Source organism: Symphalangus syndactylus, chromosome 11 (assembly GCF_028878055.3).
Source record: "Symphalangus syndactylus isolate Jambi chromosome 11, NHGRI_mSymSyn1-v2.1_pri, whole genome shotgun sequence".
Classification (NCBI taxonomy): domain Eukaryota; kingdom Metazoa; phylum Chordata; class Mammalia; order Primates; family Hylobatidae; genus Symphalangus; species Symphalangus syndactylus.
Genome location: NC_072433.2, coordinates 20104871 through 20127546, shown reverse-complemented (window position 1 = coordinate 20127546; position 22676 = coordinate 20104871). Strand labels below are relative to the sequence as shown.

General features: G+C 50.2%; 1 protein-coding gene and 2 non-coding genes across 4 annotated transcripts in view; 2 read left to right on the top strand and 1 right to left on the bottom strand.

Annotated features, from left to right (window-relative positions):
* The first annotated feature begins 346 nt into the window (after positions 1-346).
* VAC14 (VAC14 component of PIKFYVE complex) overlaps positions 347-22676 on the top strand; it is a 113637-nt gene continuing 91307 nt past the window's right edge. Inside the window, exons 1-9 of one of the 2 annotated variants that reach the window (XM_055297970.2) lie at positions 347-756; positions 15184-15334; positions 15684-15851; positions 16707-16769; positions 17321-17428; positions 17984-18093; positions 18399-18505; positions 19535-19669; positions 20598-20747. In XM_055297970.2, the coding sequence (XP_055153945.1) occupies positions 653-756; positions 15184-15334; positions 15684-15851; positions 16707-16769; positions 17321-17428; positions 17984-18093; positions 18399-18505; positions 19535-19669; positions 20598-20747 (1096 nt within the window). In that variant the 5' untranslated portion in view covers positions 347-652. The remainder of the gene's footprint in view (positions 757-15183; positions 15335-15683; positions 15852-16706; positions 16770-17320; positions 17429-17983; positions 18094-18398; positions 18506-19534; positions 19670-20597; positions 20748-22676) is intronic. The other variant, XM_063611592.1, reaches the window with a different exon arrangement.
* Positions 12780-12850, bottom strand: TRNAG-GCC (transfer RNA glycine (anticodon GCC)). The gene has a single exon. It is a non-coding gene; the product is annotated as a tRNA-Gly (tRNA).
* Positions 22149-22219, top strand: TRNAG-GCC (transfer RNA glycine (anticodon GCC)). The gene has a single exon. It is a non-coding gene; the product is annotated as a tRNA-Gly (tRNA).

Sequence of the window (22676 nt, the reverse complement as noted above, 5' to 3'; positions counted from 1 at the left end):
GCAGTTAGGGAAACGTCCGTATCTAGGAAATTGGTAAGTGACCAACTACTGAATGAACTAGTGAATTCGGTGAGTATTGAATAAATTATGTTAAGTGAATCAGACTCCAGGAACCCATTTGGTCTTACGAACGTTTACAGAAGCCCACCACGTGCCGTCAATTAGGCGTGAGCTACACACCCATTAAATAAAGCACGTCTCAAACCACACTGCAGCTACCTGGCGCGCAGCGCGATAGTGTGCGCAGCGCGATAGTGTGCGCAGCGCGATAGTGTGGGCAGTGTGGGTGGAGCCTTGCGAGGGCGTGGCTAATCCACCTGCGACCTGCGGTGGGGGCGTGGCTGGCGGGGGGCGGGTCCTCGCGACGGAAGGCGGAAGTGCTGTAGAGTCATGTGACCCGAGTAACATGGCCGCTGTCCCGTGAGTGCCGCTAGTGCCGGGCGGGAGTTGTTAGGCGGCCAGGGTCAGGTGTGCTGGAGCGGGGTCTGGGCCCGGGTTCCAGGGCGAGGCGGCGGAGCGTGGCAGGCAAGCCTAGAGCGGCGTGGTCCATGCGCCGGCGCCGGGGGCAGAGCGGAGCTGCAGACTCCCCTGGCCCCGGCGCGGCCCCGGCAGCCGCGGGCTAAGGAGTCGCGAGGCTCCCCCAGCTGCCACCATGAACCCCGAGAAGGATTTCGCGCCGCTCACGCCTAACATCGTGCGCGCCCTCAATGACAAGCTGTACGAAAAGCGGAAGGTGGCAGCGCTGGAGATCGAGAAGTAAGAGCCGCCAGGACCCCTCCCTGGCTATGCAGCCCCTGACTGCTCTGCTCCCCAGGGGGACTCCTCACGCCTTCCCAGCCAGGGTTACTTTCCCAGCTTTTAGGCCCTTACCTTAGCGCAGTATTTAAGAGCAGGTTGGGAGCCATATCTGGGAGTCCCCGCTTTACTCCTGACTGGCTGTGTGATTTGGTCCCAGCTTTTTAACCTCCCGGTGCCATGAAGGGCTGCAATGAGAGTGAAGTGACATCATGTATGGGTAGTGCTTTGCACAGTGCATGGCACATGGTGAGTCTTCGGTGCGGTGCCACCCAAACCAGCAGATCAGAGAGTTGTCTCTGTGGTGGGAGAAAAGTCAGAAGCCGGAGAATTTGCAGGTGATGCTGACCAGCCTAGTTTCTTACCCAGCTTCTGAGAAGTGAAGGAGATTGTTAGTGACCAAGTAGAGAAATCAGGTCGGAAACCTCGTGATCTCAAGGCTCAGAGAGTTGTTTGTTTTATCTGTGTTATAGCACCGTTCCCTGCAAGTGGAAGTAGAAATAATTTGACCTTTTTTGCTTCTGCAGTCTTGTTACATGTATGAGTAACAATGATCTGATATTTTACTTTATTTCCCAATGTACAAAACAGCGAAAGTTTAACTGGGGATGTTTTGTTTTTTTATTTTTTTTTCTGCAGTATTATTTTACTTTTGTGGGTTTTTTCCCAGTCAAATTTTAGTGTTAAAGTCAAGTGAGTGAGTGATTTCAGAAAAGTGGAACGAAGCAGGCTGTGAAACTGGAAGAATACCAGTCTGGGAGTCAGAAGAGGTGAATTGTAGTTCTGTTCTGTCCAGTAGAGTAGCCGTTGGCCATGCGTAGCTGTTATAAATTTAAATTATTAAAGATTAAACTTTAGTTTTCAGCCACACTACCTGTATTTCAAGTGTTCAAGAGCCACATGTAGCTATTGGCTACTATATTGGGCAGCATAGATTATAGACTGTTTCCATCATTGCAGAATGCTCTGTTGCCCTGCTCTAATCTATTCCGTGGTGTGACATTCATTCATTAACGTGGGGCAAAGTCCTTGACTCAGGGTTTCTCAGCCTCTGCACCATTCACATTTTGGGGCAGATGATTTTTGGTTGTAGTGGGCTGTCCTGTGCCTTGCAGGATTTTTAGCAGCGTCTCTGACCTCTTCCCACTGGATGCCAGTAGCACTCCATCCGTTGTAACAATCAAAAATGTCTTCAGACATTGCCAAATGTCCCCTGAAGGAGCAAAATTGTCCCGGTTGAGAAGTGCTGCTTGCAATCCAAATGTTGCTTTGGATTTTAGTTTCCTCCTAAACTAAAGGGTTTGGACCTTGATAAGAAACCCCCCACCCTGCCTCCATTCAGCTCTCATACTCAGTGTGTCCACAACCATCTAGCTGTTTCTCTCATCAGACACCACTTTCTTGGCTGCTCCTTTTATATAGCTTTTTGTTTATACCTGACTCTCACGAATGCTACGAAGTCTTATTGCACATTGCCATACTGAATAGAGGGACCCAGAGATGATATATAGGCATGGTTCCATGTCCGTGGGGTTTTGTTGGGTTTGAAGTTGCCTTGACACCTAGTTTCATCCCTCACCCACTCTGCTTCTCAGGAGTGTCCGGTTTTATTATAGCTTGAGTCATCTGTTGAGTCCTTGAAGAGGGAGGTATTCATCTCAACATTATTGTTGCTTCCAGCACAACCTGAGTATCTGTTCTCACTCTGCAGACAATTCTGTAAGGGTTTTGTCTTTGATCGAGTTCATTTTGTACTGGACATTGCCCTTGATTTGTGGAATTTAGAGAAACTCACCAGTGCCTTAACTGGACTGTGAACTCCTTAAGAGCAGAGAGTTCTGTTTCTGTATCTGTTTTGTTTATCCTTAGCACTTAGCCTGGCAGCACTTGACAGTTGGTGTCCAAATAAATGAATGACCATACATTTTCGGTGAGGAAATAACATTGCAGGCTCAAGACCTTGCTGCCCAAGAGTGTGGCCTACAGACAGCAGCATCAGGATCACCTGGGAGCTTGTTAGAGGCTCTGCAGCTTTGCTCCAGACCTATGGAATCAGAATCTGCATTTTAACAAGATCCCTGGGTGATTTGTGTGCACATTAAAGTTTGAGAAGCACTGGCCTCAAAGACCCTCTCATCTGTTTCCAGCCTTCTCCAGTCATGCTTAGAATGAAGAATGGCTGGTTAGTTCGATGCCTTCCTCAGAACATATGTTTCACAAATTGCTTAGAGACAGATACTGATTTATTTATCTGTGCTTCACCAGCATTTTGCTTGTCTGAGCACTTTCTATGTGTCAAGTACACATAGGATATTGTATGTTTTAATATATTCTTCATTTGGCCTGGTCAAAGTGACCCTCAGTAAACACAGACTATTAATTAATCTCTCATTAATCAGACTGCAGACGCCCAATAAAAGAAGACTCCGTATATTGGCAGTTATCTGTGTAGTGTAAATGAGTCAGTTCACGTGCTCCCTAAATGAAAGTGCTTAGTCCTGTTCTTAGGTAAGTGGCCCCTTTAAGATACCCTATTTCCTGAGAGGCTGCCTGGCATGGTGTTTAAGAGCAGGCTCTGGAACTGGGGTTCAAGCTCCCATTTACTGGCTAGGTGACCCTGAGCAAGCTAATTAACCTCTGTGCCTCAATTTCTTCATCTGTAAAATGCAAAGAATAATAATATGCATAGAGTTGTTTGAGCTAATGTTGTAAAGTGCTGTGTTAGTCTGTTCTTGCTCTGCTATAAACAAATACCTGAGACTGGGTAATTTATAAAGAAAACAGATTTATTTGGCTCACGGTTCTGCAAGCTGTACAGAAAGCATAGCAGCTTCTGCTTCTGGTGGGGCCTCAGGACGCTTCCAATCATGATGGAGGGCAAAGAGGGAGCAAGGCGTCCCACATGACGGGAGCAGGAGCAAAAGAGAGTGAGCAGGGAGGTGCTGCACACTTTCAAACAACCAGATCTCTTGAGAACTCACTCACTATCACAAGAACAGCACCAAGAAGATGGTGCTAGGCCATTCATCATTGTGGGAGAAATCCACCCCCACGACCCAGCCACCTCCACCAGGCCCCATCTCCAACACTGGGAACTATAGTTCAACAAGAGATTCGGTGGGGACACAGATCCAAACCATATCAAGTACTTAGTGTAGTAGTGGGCACATTGTAATTGTTATAAACTGTATATATAGAGAGAGAACTGTTACATAATTGCCCTAATTATTTCTAACATATGTATATCACATAGTTGTCATCTGTCAGTACTGCTCTTACCACTTTTTGGTAGGGGGAATGATAGCTTCCCATATTTGCCCCACCCTAATCCCTAGAGCCTGTGAATATGTTATGTTACACAGCAAGGGGGAATTAAGGTTGCTAATCACTAACCTTAAAAATAGAGAGATTATCCTGGATTATCGAGGTGGGCCCAGTGTAACCCTAACGAGAAGAGTCAGTGTCAGAGTGATGTGATGTGAGAAAACTTACCCAGTCATCACTGGCTTTGAAGATGGAAGGGAACCACCAGCCAAGGAATGCTGGCGGCCTCTAGAAGCTGGCAAGAAAATGGATTTTCCCCTAGAGCTTCAGAAAATAACATAGCCTGTCAACATCTTGATTTTAGCTCAGTAAGACCCATAGTAACATATGCGTTGTTCTTGAATTTTTTTAATTTTTTAATTTATTTTACAGAGATGGGGGTCTCACTGTGTTGCCCAGGCTGGTCTTGAACTCCTAAGCTGAAACGATCTTCCCACTGTGGCCTCCCAAAGTGCTGGGATTACAGGCACAAGCCACTGCCCCAGCCTGGTGTCTCCTCTTATGAGGACACTGATCATATGGAATCAAGGGCCCCACCCTTATGACCTCTTTTAACCTTAATTACTTCCTTATAGGCCCTCTCTCCAAATCCAATCACACTGTGGATCAGAACTTCAATATGTGAATCTGGGGGTTGGAGGACTCTTCAGTCCATCACAGTGATCATAGTGAAGCCTGGGAGTGCACGTATATAAAGTGCTGTCTGCCCCATTTGGGATGGTTGGGAGGATCTAGAAAAGCTTTCTTTGGTTTGGCTATCGTATACCCCTTACCCCATTTATTTTGCATGGCTGCCCTATGAGCGTGGTGGTGTTACCCTGTTTCACAGATGAGGAAACAGGCTCCTTGAGGTTAAGTAATCTTCCCATGGTTTCACAGCTAGAACCTAGCAAGAAAACTCAGGTTCATGTGTCTCAGAAGACGTCCCCACTGCATGACTGGTTTTCCCTACCAAAAAGGGGACATACTTATAATAAAAGGAATTTCATACTTGAAATTCTCCACGGTGGTTTTAGCTGCCACTTTCAGTTCTCCAGAGCTCAGGTGACAGAGCCAGTCCTGCCTATGGTGTTCCAGTGAGGCTTTAAAACCACTAATAAGAGGGGATTGTATCATCATGACAGGCTTCCCAGACACTAAAAATGCAGAGATGGATGCTTGCCTCAGCTGAAGGACCCCCGGATCCAGAATCTTAAGACCACGAGTGTGGTGTTAGGTGACCACACTAACTGTCTAAATGTTGGGAGCCAGTTGTGCAAAGTTCTGGAGAACTTTTGCCCCTACAACCTTATTCCCACAGGACCACACAATTTCCTATAGGATAAGGCAGTCAGGTTAGGATTTTTATCATGGCTGTTGCCAGTTTTGTGGGTTTTCAATTTTAGTATGGTCATTGATCAGTCGTAATGAAAAGGGTGGGAAGATGCCAGGCTGTCTTCCCAGAAGAGTCTGGTGTCGGGGAGAAATGCTAGCAGGCACTCAGATCAGTGTGGTGGGTGCTCGCTCTGCCAGGCGTCGTGGAGGCAGGGCCCCCACTGTCTCACTGCTGGCTGGGAGAGACAGCGCTATTCATGGTCAAGTCTCTAGTGGTCCTGAGCTTTGAGTTCCGTCTGTGGTCGTACCTCTCTGAACACACCTGATCTTGTCTTTGAACTTTGAGTTCAAAAGCCGGCAAATGTAACTGTCCTGCTAGGTGGCTCAGGCCATGCTCCCTGACAGCCCAAAGCCCCAGGGAGGGCTGCTGGGAGCAGAGCTCCTGAATCACACCTCCCTGCCTGCTGGCTGTCGGGGAGGCGAGTCCCTGGAGCTCTGTGAACAGGTGAAAGTTGAACAGGTGAAGGTTGACCTGGTTCTTCGGAGCCTACCACCTCTGTGGGGAAGGTGCCAGAGTCATGCATCGCTTCAGAGGGATGCATTCTTTTTTTCTTTTTTTTTTTTTTTTTTGAGACAGAGTCTCGCTCTGTCGCCCAGGCTGGAGTGCAGTGGTGTGATCACGGCTAACTGCAAACTCCGCCTCTCAGGTTCATGCCATTCTCCTGCCTCAGCCTCCCTAGTAGCTGGAAGTACAGGCACCCGCCACAACGCCCGGCTAATTTTGGGTTTTTTTTTTTTTTTTTGTAGTTTTAGTAGAGATGGGGTTTCACCACGTTAGACAGGATGGTCTCCATCTCCTGACCTCGTGATCCACCCGCCTCAGCCTCCCAAAGTGCTGGAATTACAGGTGTGAGCCACTGCTCAGGGGGTTGCATTCTGAGAAGTGTGTTGTTGGGCAATTTCGTCATTGTGTGAACAACATAGAGTTACTCACACAAACCTAGATGGTGCAGTCTGCCGCACACCAGGCTATATGGTACAGCCTATTGTCCCTAGTCTACAAACCTGCACAGCATGTGACTGCTGAATAATTAGGCAATTGTAACACAGTGGTATGTGTGTACCCCGATATATCTGAACATAGAAATAGTATAGTAAAAAATATAACATTATCATCTTACGGGACCACTGTGGAATATGCAGTCTGTTGTTGACCAAAATGTCCTTATGTGGCACATAACTGTATTTATTACCCAGTGGCTCAAGGTAATTTTTGGAGTGCGGGTCAGAATTCCACCCAGCTTGGCTGTTTATCAGCAGTGGGACCCTGTTTAAATTGTTTAATCCCGGGGTCACAGGCTGGCCCCTGGGGGCTGTGACCTACAAGCAGACCTGTTTGGTTTGGCCTGGATCACAAAGTATTTTAAATTGAGAAATTTCACAGTGAAATTCAGGTTTCTGGATTATCTTATGGACTTGGGAGATGTGGCTTTGGGGGCCCGCATTCCTGCAAAGCAAATCGTCGAGAGCTTTGCCACCTGTTGGCAGATTAACCAGAGCCTGTTTTACCTCCTGGGCTTCCCCCGTATCTCCTGCCTGGCCCATGTGAGCATTTGAGTTTGTGCCTCAGGTTTCTTATTTATTTCTTATTTTTAAAAAAAGCGCCTTGAAAACATTATGCTAAGTGAAAGAAGCCAACCATAAAAGGCCACATATTGTGTGATTCTATTTACATAAAATGGCCAGAATAGGCAAATCTATAGAAACAGAAAGTAGACTCGGGCTTGCCTAGGGCTCGGGGGAATGGGGAGTGACTGCCAGTGGGTGCAGGGTTTCTTTTGGGGATCGTAAAAAAATGTTCTACAATTGATGGTGGTGATGGTTGCACAACTTTGTGAATACACAAAAGGCTGCTGACACCTACACTCTAAAAGAGTGAATTTATGGTATGTGAATTGTTCCCCAATGTTTAAATTAGTGCTGTTTTGTTACAGTCTGAGGGAAGCACTTATTCATTGGTCACAACTAATGTCACCTGAGATCAAAACAAGCCTCCTGCTGTCACCGACTCTTGCTTCTCCTTTGTAGTTTTTTCCACCAGTTGGATCCACTATATGCTCAGTACATGCTCATTCCTACGTCATATCTGCTCATTTCTAATCAGTTCATTCCTAGGCCCAAACTAGGTTGGTTGGTGGGTGCCCAGCCAACATTTATGGAATGAACACAACCTTGTGTGTATAAGATCACAGCTTGTCTCTGATTCTGACTTTGCACTAATACTGTTATTTGAGCATGTGCAGTACAGAGCACAGAATGTGTTTATCTAATTCTGTAAAAGCCCTGTAAAGTCATTGTCATGATTAACCCACCTACAGCAGAGGATGTTCCCTCTGAACACATGGGAACCTCAGTTCAGTGGCTAAAACCTCTGCCACCTAGGACAGAGGTTGGGACGTAGGGCCGTCACCAAATGACATGGGATTGGAGTTAAATGAAATCATGTGCCTGGCACACAGTGGGCACCCAGCTGGTGGTAGCTGTGCTATTTGGGGAGGGGCTAGTCTAACATAGTGGATAAGATTTTAGATCTTGGGGTTAGAAAAGCCTAGATTTGATTTTTAGATCCATCATCTACAACTTCCATGACTTTGTGTATATTTCTTAACTTCTCTGAGCCTCAGTTTCCACAAATTGTAAAATGGGTATAATGGTACTTAACTCGGTGGCTTGTTTTAAGGTTTCAGTTAGACCCTGTATGTAAAGCATGCAGCACGTTGCCTGGCAAATAGTAAGTACTCAGCTGATGGTTACTCACTGTGTTCCTGTGTTCACGGAAGACCAGCGCTAGAGCCTCATTTCAAAACATCTCAAGTAGGCACCTCCTCTGTACTCTCTGTGTGTGGAAGGAATGCCTTGATGATGACCGAGCACTGTGTGAAAGTGTATAGAGAAAGCCATGTTTCACTTGGGGGCCTTAGTTCTGCACAAGGGAATTGCCATCTGTAATTGGGTGCAATTGGTTTGCAGCTGAAGTGGCTTAGGGAGATGGGAGGGAGGGACTGTGACATAGTTGAAAGGATATGGACTTGGGAGATGTCAAGGGTTCAGACCTTTCGTGACCCTAGGAAAGGGGCTTGATTTCTCTACAACTGTTTCAGATCTGGAAGATGGGAGTAAAATAATAATAGCTACAGCAGGAGGTGTCCTAAGGAATAACTGACCCCTGGAATACTCAGCAGAGTGTGAGTGCTTAGGAAGTGGTCAACTCAATAGTCCTCGTGTGACCTGTGACAGTCTCCTGCGACTGTCACCGTGCTGTGGTACAGAGTTAAGCTAAGGGGTCCTGTGGCTGTGCTGGATGGCCCCAGGCTCTCCCTTGGCTCACGAAAGTCCAGATGTGTCTTGCAGTGTCCGTGGCTGCTTCTCCTATCAGGTAGTCGGTGTGGCAGTCTTTGAGACATTGAGGGTGGCGTCAAGAGCTTGATGTTGGTCCCCCTTGGGGCTTGTATCTTCTGGGGAGTGGGTGTTCCTGCCATCCTGCAATGCCACTGGCCAGCTGAGAACCCAGGCTCTGAGCAGCCTCTAGAGGACACCTCTCCAGCCAGGGTTCTTTAGCACTTTTTGGAGGAAACCAAGCAGAAGTGGATTCCCTGCTCTGGTGTGTAAGACAGCGATGTCCATGCCCTTCACATTAGTAAAGGTCTCCAGGGATTTGTGATCATGAGAGTTTCTGGGCCAGATACTAACTTCAAAACTAGTTCAGCCTCAGATCCCCCACCTCTGGCTCCCAACCTGTAGATGAAAGGAGGGATAGTGTGGTCTTTTGAAGAGACACTAAACCTGGAACTGGGGCTGCCCAGGTTTTCAACTGCACTTACTCTGCTTCCCCTTGTAGTTGCTTTTTTTGTCTCTGCACTTGCCCTGTGAAGTAGAGACCACACCACAGGCTGGTTGACTAGGGCAGTTCTGGAGCACCTAGCGAGGGATTAGAGCACACCTTCAGCTGCCCTTCAGGCGTCATCCAAGCCTGTGCACCTTTCCCCGGCCAGCAGCCACAGCTCTGGTGACCTGAGCCCTTCTTGGTGTGCATTTTTGGGTCCTAGTAATGGTGCCCTTTGCTCCTGCTAACCTGGACTGTAAGAGTAGAGGGTGAGGACCGTCCAGATGCAATACTGATTAACCCAGCAGGTTAGGTTTGGGTTTGCAAAGCACTCCCATGTCACCAATATGGCAGTGTGGGGTCTTGCCCAGGTTTTCCCTGCAGCTCAAGCTGCCTGTCACCCCTGCCGGTCTTGACAAGTGTTTCCCCACCTACTGCACTCAAAGTTCCGGACTCAGAGAGAGGCCTAGTGCTAGAGATGCAGACACGTGGTGCCAGTCCTCAAGGACTTTATCAAGAAGTTGTGGAGGGTCCAGGCATGGCGGCTCATGCCTATAATCCCAGCACTTCCGGAGGCCAAGGTGGACGGATCACTGGAGGCCAGGAGCTCAAGACCAGCCTGGCCAACATGGTGAAACCCCGTCTCTACTAAAAATAGAAAAAATTAGCCAGGCGTGATGGCAGGTGTCTGTGACTCCAGCTACTCAGGAAGTTGAGGCAGGAGGATCGCTTGAACCCGAGAGGCAGAGGCTGCAGTGAGCTGAGATCGCACCACTGCACTCCAGCCTGGGCAACAGAGTGAGACTGTCTCAAAGGAAAAAACGAGTTGTGGAGGTAGGAATCATGCATGAGAAGGAATTAGAAGGAATTTACCTGCTGACATTCGACAGCATGTTGCTGGGCACAGAATGAGGGGTCCTGAGTCCTTCTGCATTCACTTTGTTGGATCATCGGGAAAGGCAGGGGGTTGGATTTGAGCTGAACTTTGAGGGCTGGGTAGAATGTTTAAGGGACCAGGAGCTTTTCTAGAGAGTGGGCAGATGGGAGGTGCAGCATGGGCCAGGCAGGGCGCAGTAAGAAGGCAGGCCTGGCTGGAGTAGAAGCCTGTGCTGGGAGCCCAGCAGGAAGGCTGCAGAGGTCAGAGGTCGGCCTGGCCCTGTTTTGCTTGCCCCAAGTGTCAGATAAGGAGGGTAGGCTTGATTCGTGGAACAGATTCTTCCTGCCAGTGGCCCAGGGGTTGACCCCAGGCCCGATGCTGTCCAGACTGACATATTGGTGAGGACATGTTCCATGGTTTTCCCTCCAGCCATCGTTTGTCTGCCTGACGCCTGTTTTCCTGGAGATGAAGAATATTCTACCCTTAAGTGCAGGGGTGGAAACAGTAGAAACTTGGAGTTCCTGGGGCCACAGGGCCTGAATAGGCTGTCACTTTTGTAGTGGCCTGGGGTGCTCTGAATTGAGTCCTAGTAGGACTGTGGTGGGGGAGGCCTTCTGGCTGGTGCCAAGCAAGAAGACATTTGCTCTTTGCAAAGATGAGGGGGTGGGGAGGGAATGCTTAGCACAGAAATCCCCCTTGCCTCTCTCAGGAGGCCCTGTTAACTTTTGCAGGCTGTCACTCCATCATCAGAGCCACTTTCCTCGTACTCTTCAAAGCTTCCTAAGCACCATTCAAACCCATACCACCCACTGGTGCAGACTGCCCTTCCTAAATTTCACACCACGTGCGAGCTCATGGTCTTCTGCAGCTCCTCACATCCACCGTGGCTAAATGCTGGTCCCTTTGCCAAGTGTCCATGCTCTCACGCTCCATGACTGGGAGCAACTTTTCCAACCCCGTCACCTACTTTCCCTCCACCTGTGGCCTTTGTTTCTGCCGAACCAAATGCCTGCTCCTCCTTCCTCTGAGCCTTTGTTCAGCCTCATCCTAACCAGCTCCAGAACGAACACCTACTCATCCTTCAAAACCCATCTACAATGCTGACCCTTATAGAGCCCTAGTACATCCCTGCCCAGCAGACACCGGTCGTTCTCTTTCCAGCCTGCCCCAGCTCACCTCATACTCTTCTTACCAAGTGTTTTTTCTGTTTGCACAGTATTCCTTAAGCCCTCTCTTCTTTCTTCCTCTTCCCACCCTGGCAGAGAGCTCCTTGGGGGCAGAGAATAGCTCTCATCCACTGGCCGTCGCACAGGAGGAGTCCCCTCTCCAGTTGCTCGGGGAATGTTTGTGACCTGAAACAAGGAGACGGGAGAGGAGGTGGCTCCAGGGTGGCCTGCGCTGCCATGCCGGTTGGCTTTCCTTTGGACCCCTTGCTGAAGCCTCGAGGATGTCCCCACTCCCACTCCTAGTGCCGCTGTAACTTGTACCAAGTGGAAACATGTCCTGGCTTCCTGGGCAGGCTGTCTGGGCAGGCGCGGTGAGGCATAGCTGCTTTAGCGGGCCTTGGTGCATCCCACATCCCGGACTCTTCAAGAACAAGGAGACCAGGTTCTAGATCTTCGCAGAATTTAGGAAAATAAGTGTTTTCATCAAAGGCATTTGAAATCCAACTAGCAACAAATCATTCTCAGTTCTCAGAGTGGATTTATAAATTCTTTAGGCAGTGTGAAATCTCAAATTCAGTCTCTTAGGATTAAAAAGAGGTCTGCTGCTACATTGGCCAGGAATCGAACCCAGGCCTCCCACCTGGCAGGCGAGAATTCTACCACTGAACCATCAATGCCCCAGATGTGAGCAGCTGTGTGCGCACCTCCCTTTAACCCCATTCCTGGGCCTCCTTGCATATAAGTTGATTAACAGAATATGAAGCCAGTCTCTGATGCTACCACATCAGCACAGTTGCAAGAATGGAACACTCAGGCTGCAGAGCAGGAGGGAGAAGGCAGGAAGCGGGAGGATGTGCATGTCCAGTTGATTTGCCTTCAGACCTTGCTACAGAAACTAGAGCTTGAGTCTTTCTTGGTAGCAAAAGTATATTAAAACTTTGGGGGGCTTTTTCCCCTCTGATGTTTGAGTCCTCCCACCACCTTCTGTGTTTAGTCTTGTGTTAAACTGTGTTACTGTTTGAGTCCTCCCACCGCATTCTGCGTTTAGTCTTGTGTTAAACTGTGTTACTGTTTGAGTCCTCCCACCACATTCTGCGTTTAGTCTTGTGTTAAACTGTGTTACTGTTCTCAGGTTTCATGCCAGCTTCCTGCGGAAGACTGGCCAAGGCTGAGGACAGCACAACAGGAGTCCCCTTAAGGTGAAGGCATCAAGTTCATGGCTCTACAGCCATAGTGAGTGCTTCTCTGGAGAACCCAGCAGCTCTCATGTGTGCATTTAGCAGAGAAGTGTGGTTCCAGATTTGTGGGCACCCTTGGCTGCTGCAGGTCTGGTGCAGTTGGAGAGACTGACTGGCTCCTCTAGCAGGATCTCTCTATGAGGAAAACTGGCCAGGAAAAGGCAGAAAAAGCAATACTGCATTGCATTGGCCGGGAATCGAACCCGGGCCTCCCGCGTGGCAGGCGAGAATTCTACCACTGAACCACCAATGCTCCAGCTGTTTGGTAGAGCATCTGCAGGGCTTTTGGCAAGGGGCTGTCTCTGTCAATACTTAGAGACAGGCACTCTGAGAGATGATTGGATCTTACCTGGCTGGTTTGTCCAGTTTGGGAGACCGAACAAGTTGACGTAGAACCATCCTTGCCAGGCCTTAGTACACTGCTTTGAGAGTTGGGGCCTATGAACTAGAGTTCACATTCTATCCAGAGGCTCTGGGTTCATCCACAGTCCCAGTCCCATAAAGATGAAAGCAGGGGGCAACTCACAGGCCACTTGTACAGCTCCTTCCTGAAGCACCCATCTCCTCTCCAACGTCCACCAGCCCAGAGTGAGACCTATTTTGTCACCTCTTGCGTGAACAGTCCGTGTCGCATAATAAGTGCTCCATATGATTGGGTGTATTAAATCTTTACCAAACCACTGCCCGGTCCCTCTTTGAGCAGCCTTTTTGCCGGAGTGCTCACTGTCTCACAGGACAGCACATTTGGTTTTAATTACTAGAAAGTCATAGCTCTAATTATTAGAAAGCTCCTGAGCTGGAACCACACAGACTAATGACACCTTTTGGACATGACTGTTCTTAAAATTCTTCAAGTCAACTTGAGACCCCATTTGTGGAACAGGTGAGCAAGATACCTGCCATGATTGGATGCAAAGCAAGGAGAGAGAGTGCCTGCAGTTACTTTTTAAAGTCTGAGGTCTCTAGACTGCCCTTTTTCCACCTTCAGTGGCTCCACCAGTGTCATCCCTCACGCTTCCTGTCCTCACTTCACAAGCATCTCCAGGCTCCTTAAGACAGTCTTTCATATGCCCAGCTCCCTGGTACATGAAATCTATTCTTCTAACTGGAGATGCCCCAGTTACCACCAGCAGCCCATCCCGCTGCTGTTCTGTTCTCTGGGGCCCCAGACAAGGTTGGCTACTTCCGCATCCTCACCTCTGCTAACAGGGCTCCTTTTGCCAGGAAGGCCCGTTTCTTTCCCTTCTGCCTCCTTGAAGATCCGGCTCCATCCCACTTCCAGGAAAACTTCCCTGACCACCCCAGCTGCCTCTCCTCCATCAGTGATCTGGGGTGCTCCTGCCACCACATGCCATGTGAGATTTGGGAGGGCAGAGGCCTGGCCTTTGTGTCCACGGGGCTCTGAAAACAGACTAGTCTGTTGTGGAGCCAGGCCTCCCTCAGCTCCTCCACTCAGGGCAGGGCCTGCCTGGGGAGTCATCCTCCCTGGGTGACCAGCAGCCCCTCCTTCCCACGAAGGCACCCTCCCTCCGACCTGCTCCTCTCCCCGTCAGCATCGCTGTCCAGGGAGACACCTGGGGACACCGTCTACCCTACCTTCCTCTCTCCTCTTATATCAGCTATTAATGCTTTTCCATTTAATTCTAGAAACAGTCCCCGCTGCTCTTTCCCACTGCCTCAGTCACATTTCAGGACCTCCTTACCCCATAGCTACAGTGTTCTCCTGAACGTCCCCAGCATCAGTCTCCCGTCAAACCCATGCCTGCCCCAGCCCAGCTTCTCCAAGCCACCACCAGAGATGTCCAGTTGGAACATGGGGCTGAGCATGTCATCCCTTGCTGGAAAACTTTCACTGGCTCATCTTTTCCTTACCTGTCTCTAGCCACTCCTTCCACACGTTGGAGCCCTCATCCTGTCCCAGATATGCCATGTCAGCTCGCGTGGCCTTGGCCAGGCTCTTCCCTGTGCCCGAGGTGCCCTGCCTTCCTTTTTTTACTTGGAAAGTGCCTGTTACTGTTTTTAAGATCTGACTCAACTGGCACCTCCCTGTAGCCCTCCTGGATGGCCCGAGGAGACGAAGCCCTTTGCATTTTCTCGCTTCTGTGATATCACTGGTGCCACTTTGCTACAATTATTTGTTGGCGTGTGGATCTTACCCATTACACTGGGGCCTGATTCAGCTATGTGTCCCAGCAACGTCCCTGGAAATAGTCGCTCAGACGCAGAGAATTTCTGAGATGCACGAATGGAAAGCTGAGTAAGTGTTGCATAAAGACAGTTGATCAGCTGATAATGCATTGCACTTTTTTGGTCCCCAGTGACACATTGATTTGCATTCTCTCAGATTTCCAGAAGTGAGATAGCACCACTGTTCCTTATCCCATTGTACACAAAGGGAAACTGAGACCCAGAATAGGGAAACAACCATGACTCAGCCAGCAACAGAACTGAGACCTGCCCTGAGACGCCTGTCTCCCATTTCCTCTTTCCAAACAGGTCATCTCCCTTCCTCATTGCCGCCCCAGGCCCTGGAGGCCACAGCAGAGGTAGCCTGATTCCCACAGCCCCTCTCTCCTCTCTCTCCAGGCTGGTCCGGGAGTTCGTGGCCCAGAACAATACCGTGCAAATCAAGCATGTGATCCAGACCCTGTCCCAGGAGTTTGCCCTGTCTCAGCACCCCCACAGCCGGAAAGGGGGCCTCATCGGCCTGGCCGCCTGCTCCATCGCACTGGGCAAGGTGGGCCTTTCACCCAAGGGACAGACATACCAGTCCCGGCCTTGACGCTGGCCAAGCCATCCAGATGCCTCCCTTCTCAAGACCCAACAGGGCATTGCAGACCTTACGTTTTATTACCACCCTGTCCACACCTGAGACCAGCAAGGCTGGCTTTGTGGCTTTGCAGCCTGGTCCCCTAGGCATGGACCCTCTCCTGGGAAGCAGGCTTGGGAAGGGTCTTTGAGCCCAGCCCTCACACAAAGGCCTGAGGACCTTCAAGGGAGCTGGGATGTCAGCTGGCACTGTAGGCTGCAGGGCCTGGGCTCTGACCCATTCTGATCTGTCTTCTCCTCCTCCTGCCCCCTCGCAGGACTCAGGGCTCTACCTGAAGGAGCTGATTGAGCCAGTGCTGACCTGCTTCAATGATGCAGACAGCAGGCTGCGCTACTATGCCTGCGAGGCCCTCTACAACATCGTCAAGGTAGCCCGGGGTGCTGTGCTGCCCCACTTCAACGTGCTCTTTGACGGGCTGAGCAAGGTAACTGCCCTCCTCCTCCTCACTGGGCTGCGCTTGGTTCACCCACCTCACTTGACCTTCTGGAACCTTGGACCCTTTTTCCAGATGCAAGCAGAGCAAACAAGCATGTGGTTGCAAGGGACAATTAACTGTCTATTGAATCTAATCATTTTTAATGGACTTGCATTTATACCTTTTTTCATTTCTCTTTTAATTCATTTTGATTGCATTTGATGTAAGTATCAGTCTGCCACACAGTAGAGGGAAGAAACTGATAGTCTGTGAAACACTCACCTCCCTGGTAGAAGAGGATGATGCTGACGCCATCGTCCAGACCATACTTCCCCTTTAGGGAGAGCCGCACTTAGTCTAGCTCATAAGTGCCCTAGAAAAAGCTCATCCTCTCCTCCGTGCCTCTTGCAGCCTGGTGGAGTTCCCCTCCCAGGCGCGGAGCAGCCCTGCAATGCTGCTGCCCCTGCAGAATGCCATGGAAGTTTCTAGAGTATCAGCCTGGCGGCTACCCTGTCCCCTCCTCCAGGAGTGGAATGAGGACCCAGCGCTTTAAGATTGGAAACTCCTGGGGAAGGCTGACAGGAAGCAACCCTGTGACCCAGTCGCGACAGGGAACAGGAACCCCAGCGGGTCACGGGAGAAGTCCCTGAACAGAAGGGTATTTCCTGAATCTGCTCCTCAGCCAACTCCATGGCACCCACTCCCACTTTCCCAGCCTTTCTCAAATGTGTTCGTTGAAAGGGGGGCCTGCTAGATGTTCCGGGCTGCACCAAGGCCTCGGCTGTGGATTTGCAGGAAATCCCTTGTCTTGCATCCGACCATGACCCTCGCCTCTGTGTCCCTCCCCCTCTGTGCCTCTTGCAGCTGGCGGCCGACCCAGACCCCAATGTGAAAAGCGGATCTGAGCTCCTAGACCGCCTTTTAAAGGTATTTGTACTTTGTCCCCACTTGTATTTCTACAATCTATTTCTCCCGTCTGTAAAGCTTAGAAATTCTGTCATTGGGAATGTTCTTCTTGAATTTAAAATATATTTTAAATTTACATGTACTCCCTGGTGTGCAGTTCTATGACAAGAATATAGAGCTCGATCACCACTATCAAATACAGAACTGTGCCATCACCTGAAATGTCCCGTTTTGTTGCCGCCACCTAGAGCAAAGAAGCTTGCCTGTCACTTTCCACACCACCCTGGCCCTGACAGCAGGGGCCTGGGCATTGCATCCAGACCACAGAGAGTAGGGTCTTGCCATTCAGTTGGTTCTCTCGACTTTGATTCCTGCTTTCAATCTACCCGTTTTGCGTGTCCCGTGGACTGGGACAGGATGAATACTCCAGAGACCTCTTATTCCTAGCTCAGGGTCTGCCGTTTTCCTTGGTGGCCGCCTGAGCGCTGGAGCCAGCCCTGGGCAGGTGATTCAGCAAGGTCAGGCAGCCCTGGTCTCGGGCTCGCGGCAGCTCACTTTCCTCTGATCCATAGGACATTGTGACTGAGAGCAACAAGTTTGACCTGGTGAGCTTCATCCCCTTGTTGCGAGAGAGGATTTACTCCAACAACCAGTATGCCCGGCAGTTCATCATCTCCTGGGTAAGGCCTGGCTGGACACTGTTTCTCCGGCCTCCAGTTTGGAAATCTGCTCTCTAGCACACTCTTGCCAGGCCCTTTGGCTATAGGAACCCTCCATGTTCTCCCTCGAATAGCCATTAACACCTGATAATTCAAAAACACCTTATTCAGTTTTGCCCCCAAAACCCACCACGTTGGCCCTGAAGGGGTCAGGTTCTTGTTGACCCTAAAGGGGGTCCAGTTCTTTCCTTGTCCCAGAAAACACCCGAGTTTCCTTTAAAGCCAGCAGTGCTACTTCCAGCAATCTCACTTTTTCTAGCCTTGTCTGTCCTTCCCCATCCATCCCCTTCTCCCCTGGGCATCCAAATTTCCTTAGAGTCAAATTGCCATTCCCCTGCACATTTAACAAAAAATGCTGGCTCTCCCTGCCAGCACCCTCCTCCCGCATGGGACGCCTGCACTGCAGGGAAATGCTGTCTCAGCAGGGTCCCCTTCCCACAGCCCAGTCCCAGAGGCTTGGTGAGCGGGAGACGGGTCTGGAGCTGTTCCTCCCCTGCTGTTCCCTTCCCCGGTCAGATCCTGGTTCTGGAGTCGGTGCCAGACATTAACCTACTGGATTACCTGCCGGAGATCCTGGATGGACTCTTCCAGATCCTGGGCGACAATGGCAAAGAGATTCGCAAAATGTGAGTGGAGTGAGGGGCAGGAAGCTGCTGCCTGCTGCCACCCCCAGCTGTGCCCATGCGCTTCATGCCCACAGACAGGCCGCGGCAGGAGGGCAGGAAATCAGCTCTTCTTCCTGGCTCTTGTGCTTCCCGCTTTGAGGAGCCAACAGCCCATCAACCCCCAGCATCTGAAAATGATCACCTGACAAGTCCAAAAGCCAAGCCGCCCTCTGGATGGCTGACCCAGCACGGAAATGGGGCTGGTTTGAGGCTCCTCCAGCCCTGGCTGACCCTCGCTGTTTCCACTTTCCTGTTCTTATTCATAGGTGTGAGGTTGTTCTTGGAGAATTCTTAAAAGAAATTAAGAAGAACCCCTCCAGTGTGAAGTTTGCTGAGATGGCCAACATCCTGGTGATCCACTGCCAGACCACGGGTGAGTGTGAGGGGAGGGCCCACAGCCACAGCTGCCACTACTACTGCCACTGCCACCTCCGCAGAAGCACCTCTCACCATCTCAGCTTCGGTGAGGGGGCAGGGGAGATTCCTGGAAGGAATATTAGCCAGTGTGACAGCGGGCCCTGGGAGAGGTGGAGCGCTGGGTCTCACAGAGGGAGGTCTGGGTTCTGTCACCACAGAGACACAGAGGTCCTTTCACCTGGTGTGTGTGGCCTGTGTGGAGTAAGATCTGGAGGTTTCCTTGCTGGTGAACTTGGCCTTAGCCCTGAGACTTAAAATGCTTGGAGCGTGGGATTATGTATCTGTTCACTTCTGTTGAGTATCAAACCACCACAAAACGTCATTCGCTAAAACAACAGTCACTTATTATGAGTCTGTGGGTCACCTGGGTGGTTCCACTCACCTGGGCCAGGCTTGGCTAGGCTCATCAAGTACCTGCTGTTAACTGTAGGATTGCTGGGGTGAATGGGCCACAGTGGCCTCACTCATGTCTGGCAGTTGTCTGGCTCATGTCATGCTGGGACCATGGGGGCAGCTGGACCACATGTCTCATTGTCCAGCAGGCTAGCCTGGGCATGCTTATATGGCATCAGTGGGATTCCAAGACAGACAGTAGAAGTGAGCAAGGCCTGTTGAGGCCTAGGCTTGAACCAGCCACATCATCACTCCCACCACGTCCCATTGGCCAAAGAAGCAAGGCCAGCCCAGATTCAAGGGGTGGAGAAGTTAATTCCACTTCTTGATGAGAGGAGGAGCAGAGTCCCAATGCAGAGGGGCAGGGATGCAGCTGCCCTTACAGTCTAGCACAGGATTGTTGCTCCGTCCCAGCCTGTGTCTCCACCTTTGGAAGGCAAAGCACACAGGTAATAGAGCATTGGTGAGGCTGGAAGCCGTCAGGCGCTTGGGTTCCACAGGCTGCCAGCCCCATCCCACGTGTGTGGTCAGTGGGAGGGAGCACTCGGGCTGCATGTGCTGGCCCCTCTGAACCCCCTGATTCCCCTTCCAGATGACCTCATCCAGCTGACAGCCATGTGCTGGATGCGGGAGTTCATCCAGCTGGCGGGCCGCGTCATGCTGCCTTACTCCTCTGGGATCCTGACTGCTGTCTTGCCTTGCCTGGCCTACGATGACCGCAAGAAAAGTATCCTTTGCTTTGGGAGAGAATAACTGAGAGAAGCCCCAAAGGGATTATGAAGTTGAGGGACCCTGCACTGGGGGCTGGGGGCTCTCTCAGGATCCATCACACTTGCATAGTCCCTAGCAGTTCGGGAAGAAGAAGTGGAGCCAAACGTGGATTAGGAAAGCCAGGGACCCGGGGCTGATGCTGGCTGTCCCCACACCTTGCCTGATTACTTGCAGATCTGGAGCAGCTCTCCGGGACCCCAAAGTTCTAACCATCTGAGTTCACGCTGCCCCACCTAGAGCTGGTGAAATCCCGTTGGTGGGAGGGTTTAGGAAGGGGTCCTAAGAGAAGAAATAGGCGCATTTCACAGGGGCACCAGTATGGCAAGGAGAGCAGGGACTCAGTTCGGACAGCCTGTCTGCCTAACATAGCCCTGAGACAACTGAGCTCCACACTAGGAATACGAGGTTCAGAGAAGCCTCCCCTGGCTGGGGCCACTCTATATTAACCCATTTTGTGTTGCTGTAAAGGAATACCTGAGGCTGGGTAATTTATAAAGAAAAGAGGTTCCTTCGGCTCCCAGTTCTGCAGACTGTACAGGAGGCATGGTGCCGGCGTCTGCTTGGCTTCTGGTGAGGCCTCAGGAAGCTTTTAGTCATGGCAGAGGCGAAGGGGAAGCCAGCAGGTCACATGGCAAGAGAAGGAGCAAGAGAGGTGCGAGGCTCTTTGAAAGAACCAGCCCCCACATGAATAATAATAGAGCAAGAACTCACTCATCTCACTGAGTACCATGGGGAGGGCACCAAGCCATTTGTGAGGGATCCACCCCCATGACCCAAACCCCTCCCACCAGGCCCCACCTCCTACACTGGGAATCACATTTCAGCAAGAGATTAGAGGGACAGGCATCCAAACCAGATCACGCTCCTTACATCAGTGGACTCAGGCATCAAAGAAGTGGCCAACGTGTGCAACCAGAGCCTGATGAAGCTGGTCACCCCCGAGGACGACGAGCCCGATGAGCCGAGACCTGGGCAGAGGCAGGTAGAGCCCACCCCTGACGATGCCCTGCCAAAGCAGGAGGGCACAGCCAGTGGTGAGTGGACTCCGTCCCTACCCCTCACCTCCTGTCAGGGGCCCAGGGAGCCAGAAGTCATAGGACTTGCCTTGGGGCCTCACTTAAGCAACCAGGACTACTTTATATATGTCACTCACATAATTGTAGCAGCAACCCAGCACAGTGGCAGCGGTGGTTCTCCCCCATTCTGCAGACAGGACACAGGGAAGCTGAGTAGCATGGCCACACACTCACAGCTAGTGAGGGCTGGAACTGGATTGGAACCCAGGCAGGCTATCTTCAGCAGCCATGATCTTAACCCTTCCTGCCTCAAAGACCATGAAGCCTTTCCTTCGTCTTTTTCCTGGGTTCAGCTACAGGAAAGAGTTGTTTTCAGGGCAGGAAGGTTTGGAGCGTGGGAGGAGTACCAGGATTCAGGGGGCACTTGGTTCTTGACCATAGACATCCAGCCCAGAAGCCTGGCTGCCTTTACCATGCGGGTCATTCTCAGGGTGGGAAAGTTAAGAAAGCTCTAGCTTCAATTTATTCTGTACTTGAAAATCCTCTTGCCCAAATAAGTGCCTTTAAAAAGTGAAGTTGCTCTGCTTTCCTTTCAGACTCCTATCTAACATAATTTTCTTGTTTACCTGTAAGGTAAAGAAAACCGCATTATAAGAAACCACATTTATGGCCGGGCTGGGTAATCCCAGCACTTTGGGAGTCTGAGGCAATCTGCATGAACTCAGGAGTTTGAGACCAGCCTGGGCAACATGGCAAAACCCCATCTCTACAAAAAAAAATAATAATAATAATTACAAAAATTAGCCGGGTATGGTGGTGCACGCCTATAGTGCCAGCTCCTCAGGAAGCTAAAGTGGGAGGATCACTTGAGCCCAGGAGCCCAGGAGGCAGAGGTTGCCGTGAGCTGTGATCACACCACTGTATTCCAACCTAGGCAACAGAGAAGGACCCTATCTCAAAAAAAAGAAAAAAGAAACCACATTTATGCCGACTGGCATCTGGAATTTGACTCCAGATGTCATCTAGAACCCTGATGCTTTTGTATTTCTTGGGTCTCTGTCCTCACCAAGAGGTCACTGATCAGCTTTGGGGTGATGTCCTCCTTTGCCGAAGCAGCCAGAGAGTAAACTGAGGTATAACCTACTCAGATCTTTAAGGATAACAGAGTAAGGTCTGGAACCTGCCCACAGGAGCCAAAAGAATTGCTGAGAATTCTCCCATTGCCATTCATGGACTTTTCTTTTGAACAGCTGAGCAGAATGTCAAGCATGCATGCCCCACCTCCTCCCATGGGTTTGGCTGGTAAAATCCAGCAGCTATCCATGCTGGACCCATCTCAGGTGTCAGGTTACAGCTGTGCCATCACCACTGTGAATCAGAGCAACAAAACAGCTGGAGGCAGAAGAGCACTCAGCTGGAGCATTGGTGGTTCAGTGGTAGAATTCTCGCCTGCCACGCGGGAGGCCCGGGTTCGATTCCCGGCCAATGCAGCAGCTGAAAGCTTTTTGGCAGCTAGCTCCTGGAAAAAGAAAACTTGGAGAAGTAAGTTAACTTACAAGCTAGTGCAGGCCTTCAAAGGGAGGAGCTTTTTTTACTGGAAGAAACTAGAAGACTCGGGGATACATATTTTGTGACCTCTCACTAAAATATGAGTGTTTGATTTTTGTTTTCTAATTCTTATTTTAGAAAATTTGGAAAGTAGAGAAAAACGCAAAGAAACAAGACTATCCCCAAGAGGCAATGAATATTCAAATTTTGATGTATTTTTTCCAGTTTTTAATATATATACATAGTTAAGATATAGAACTTACACAGCTTCACCTTCTGCTCTGTTTGTTTGAAGTTCACAGTGCCTCGTAATCCATACTCAGAAAATAAGAGTAACAGTTGCCTGGGTTTGAAGAACAGGAGAATTGGGACTGACTGCTTACAGATGCCTGGTTTCTT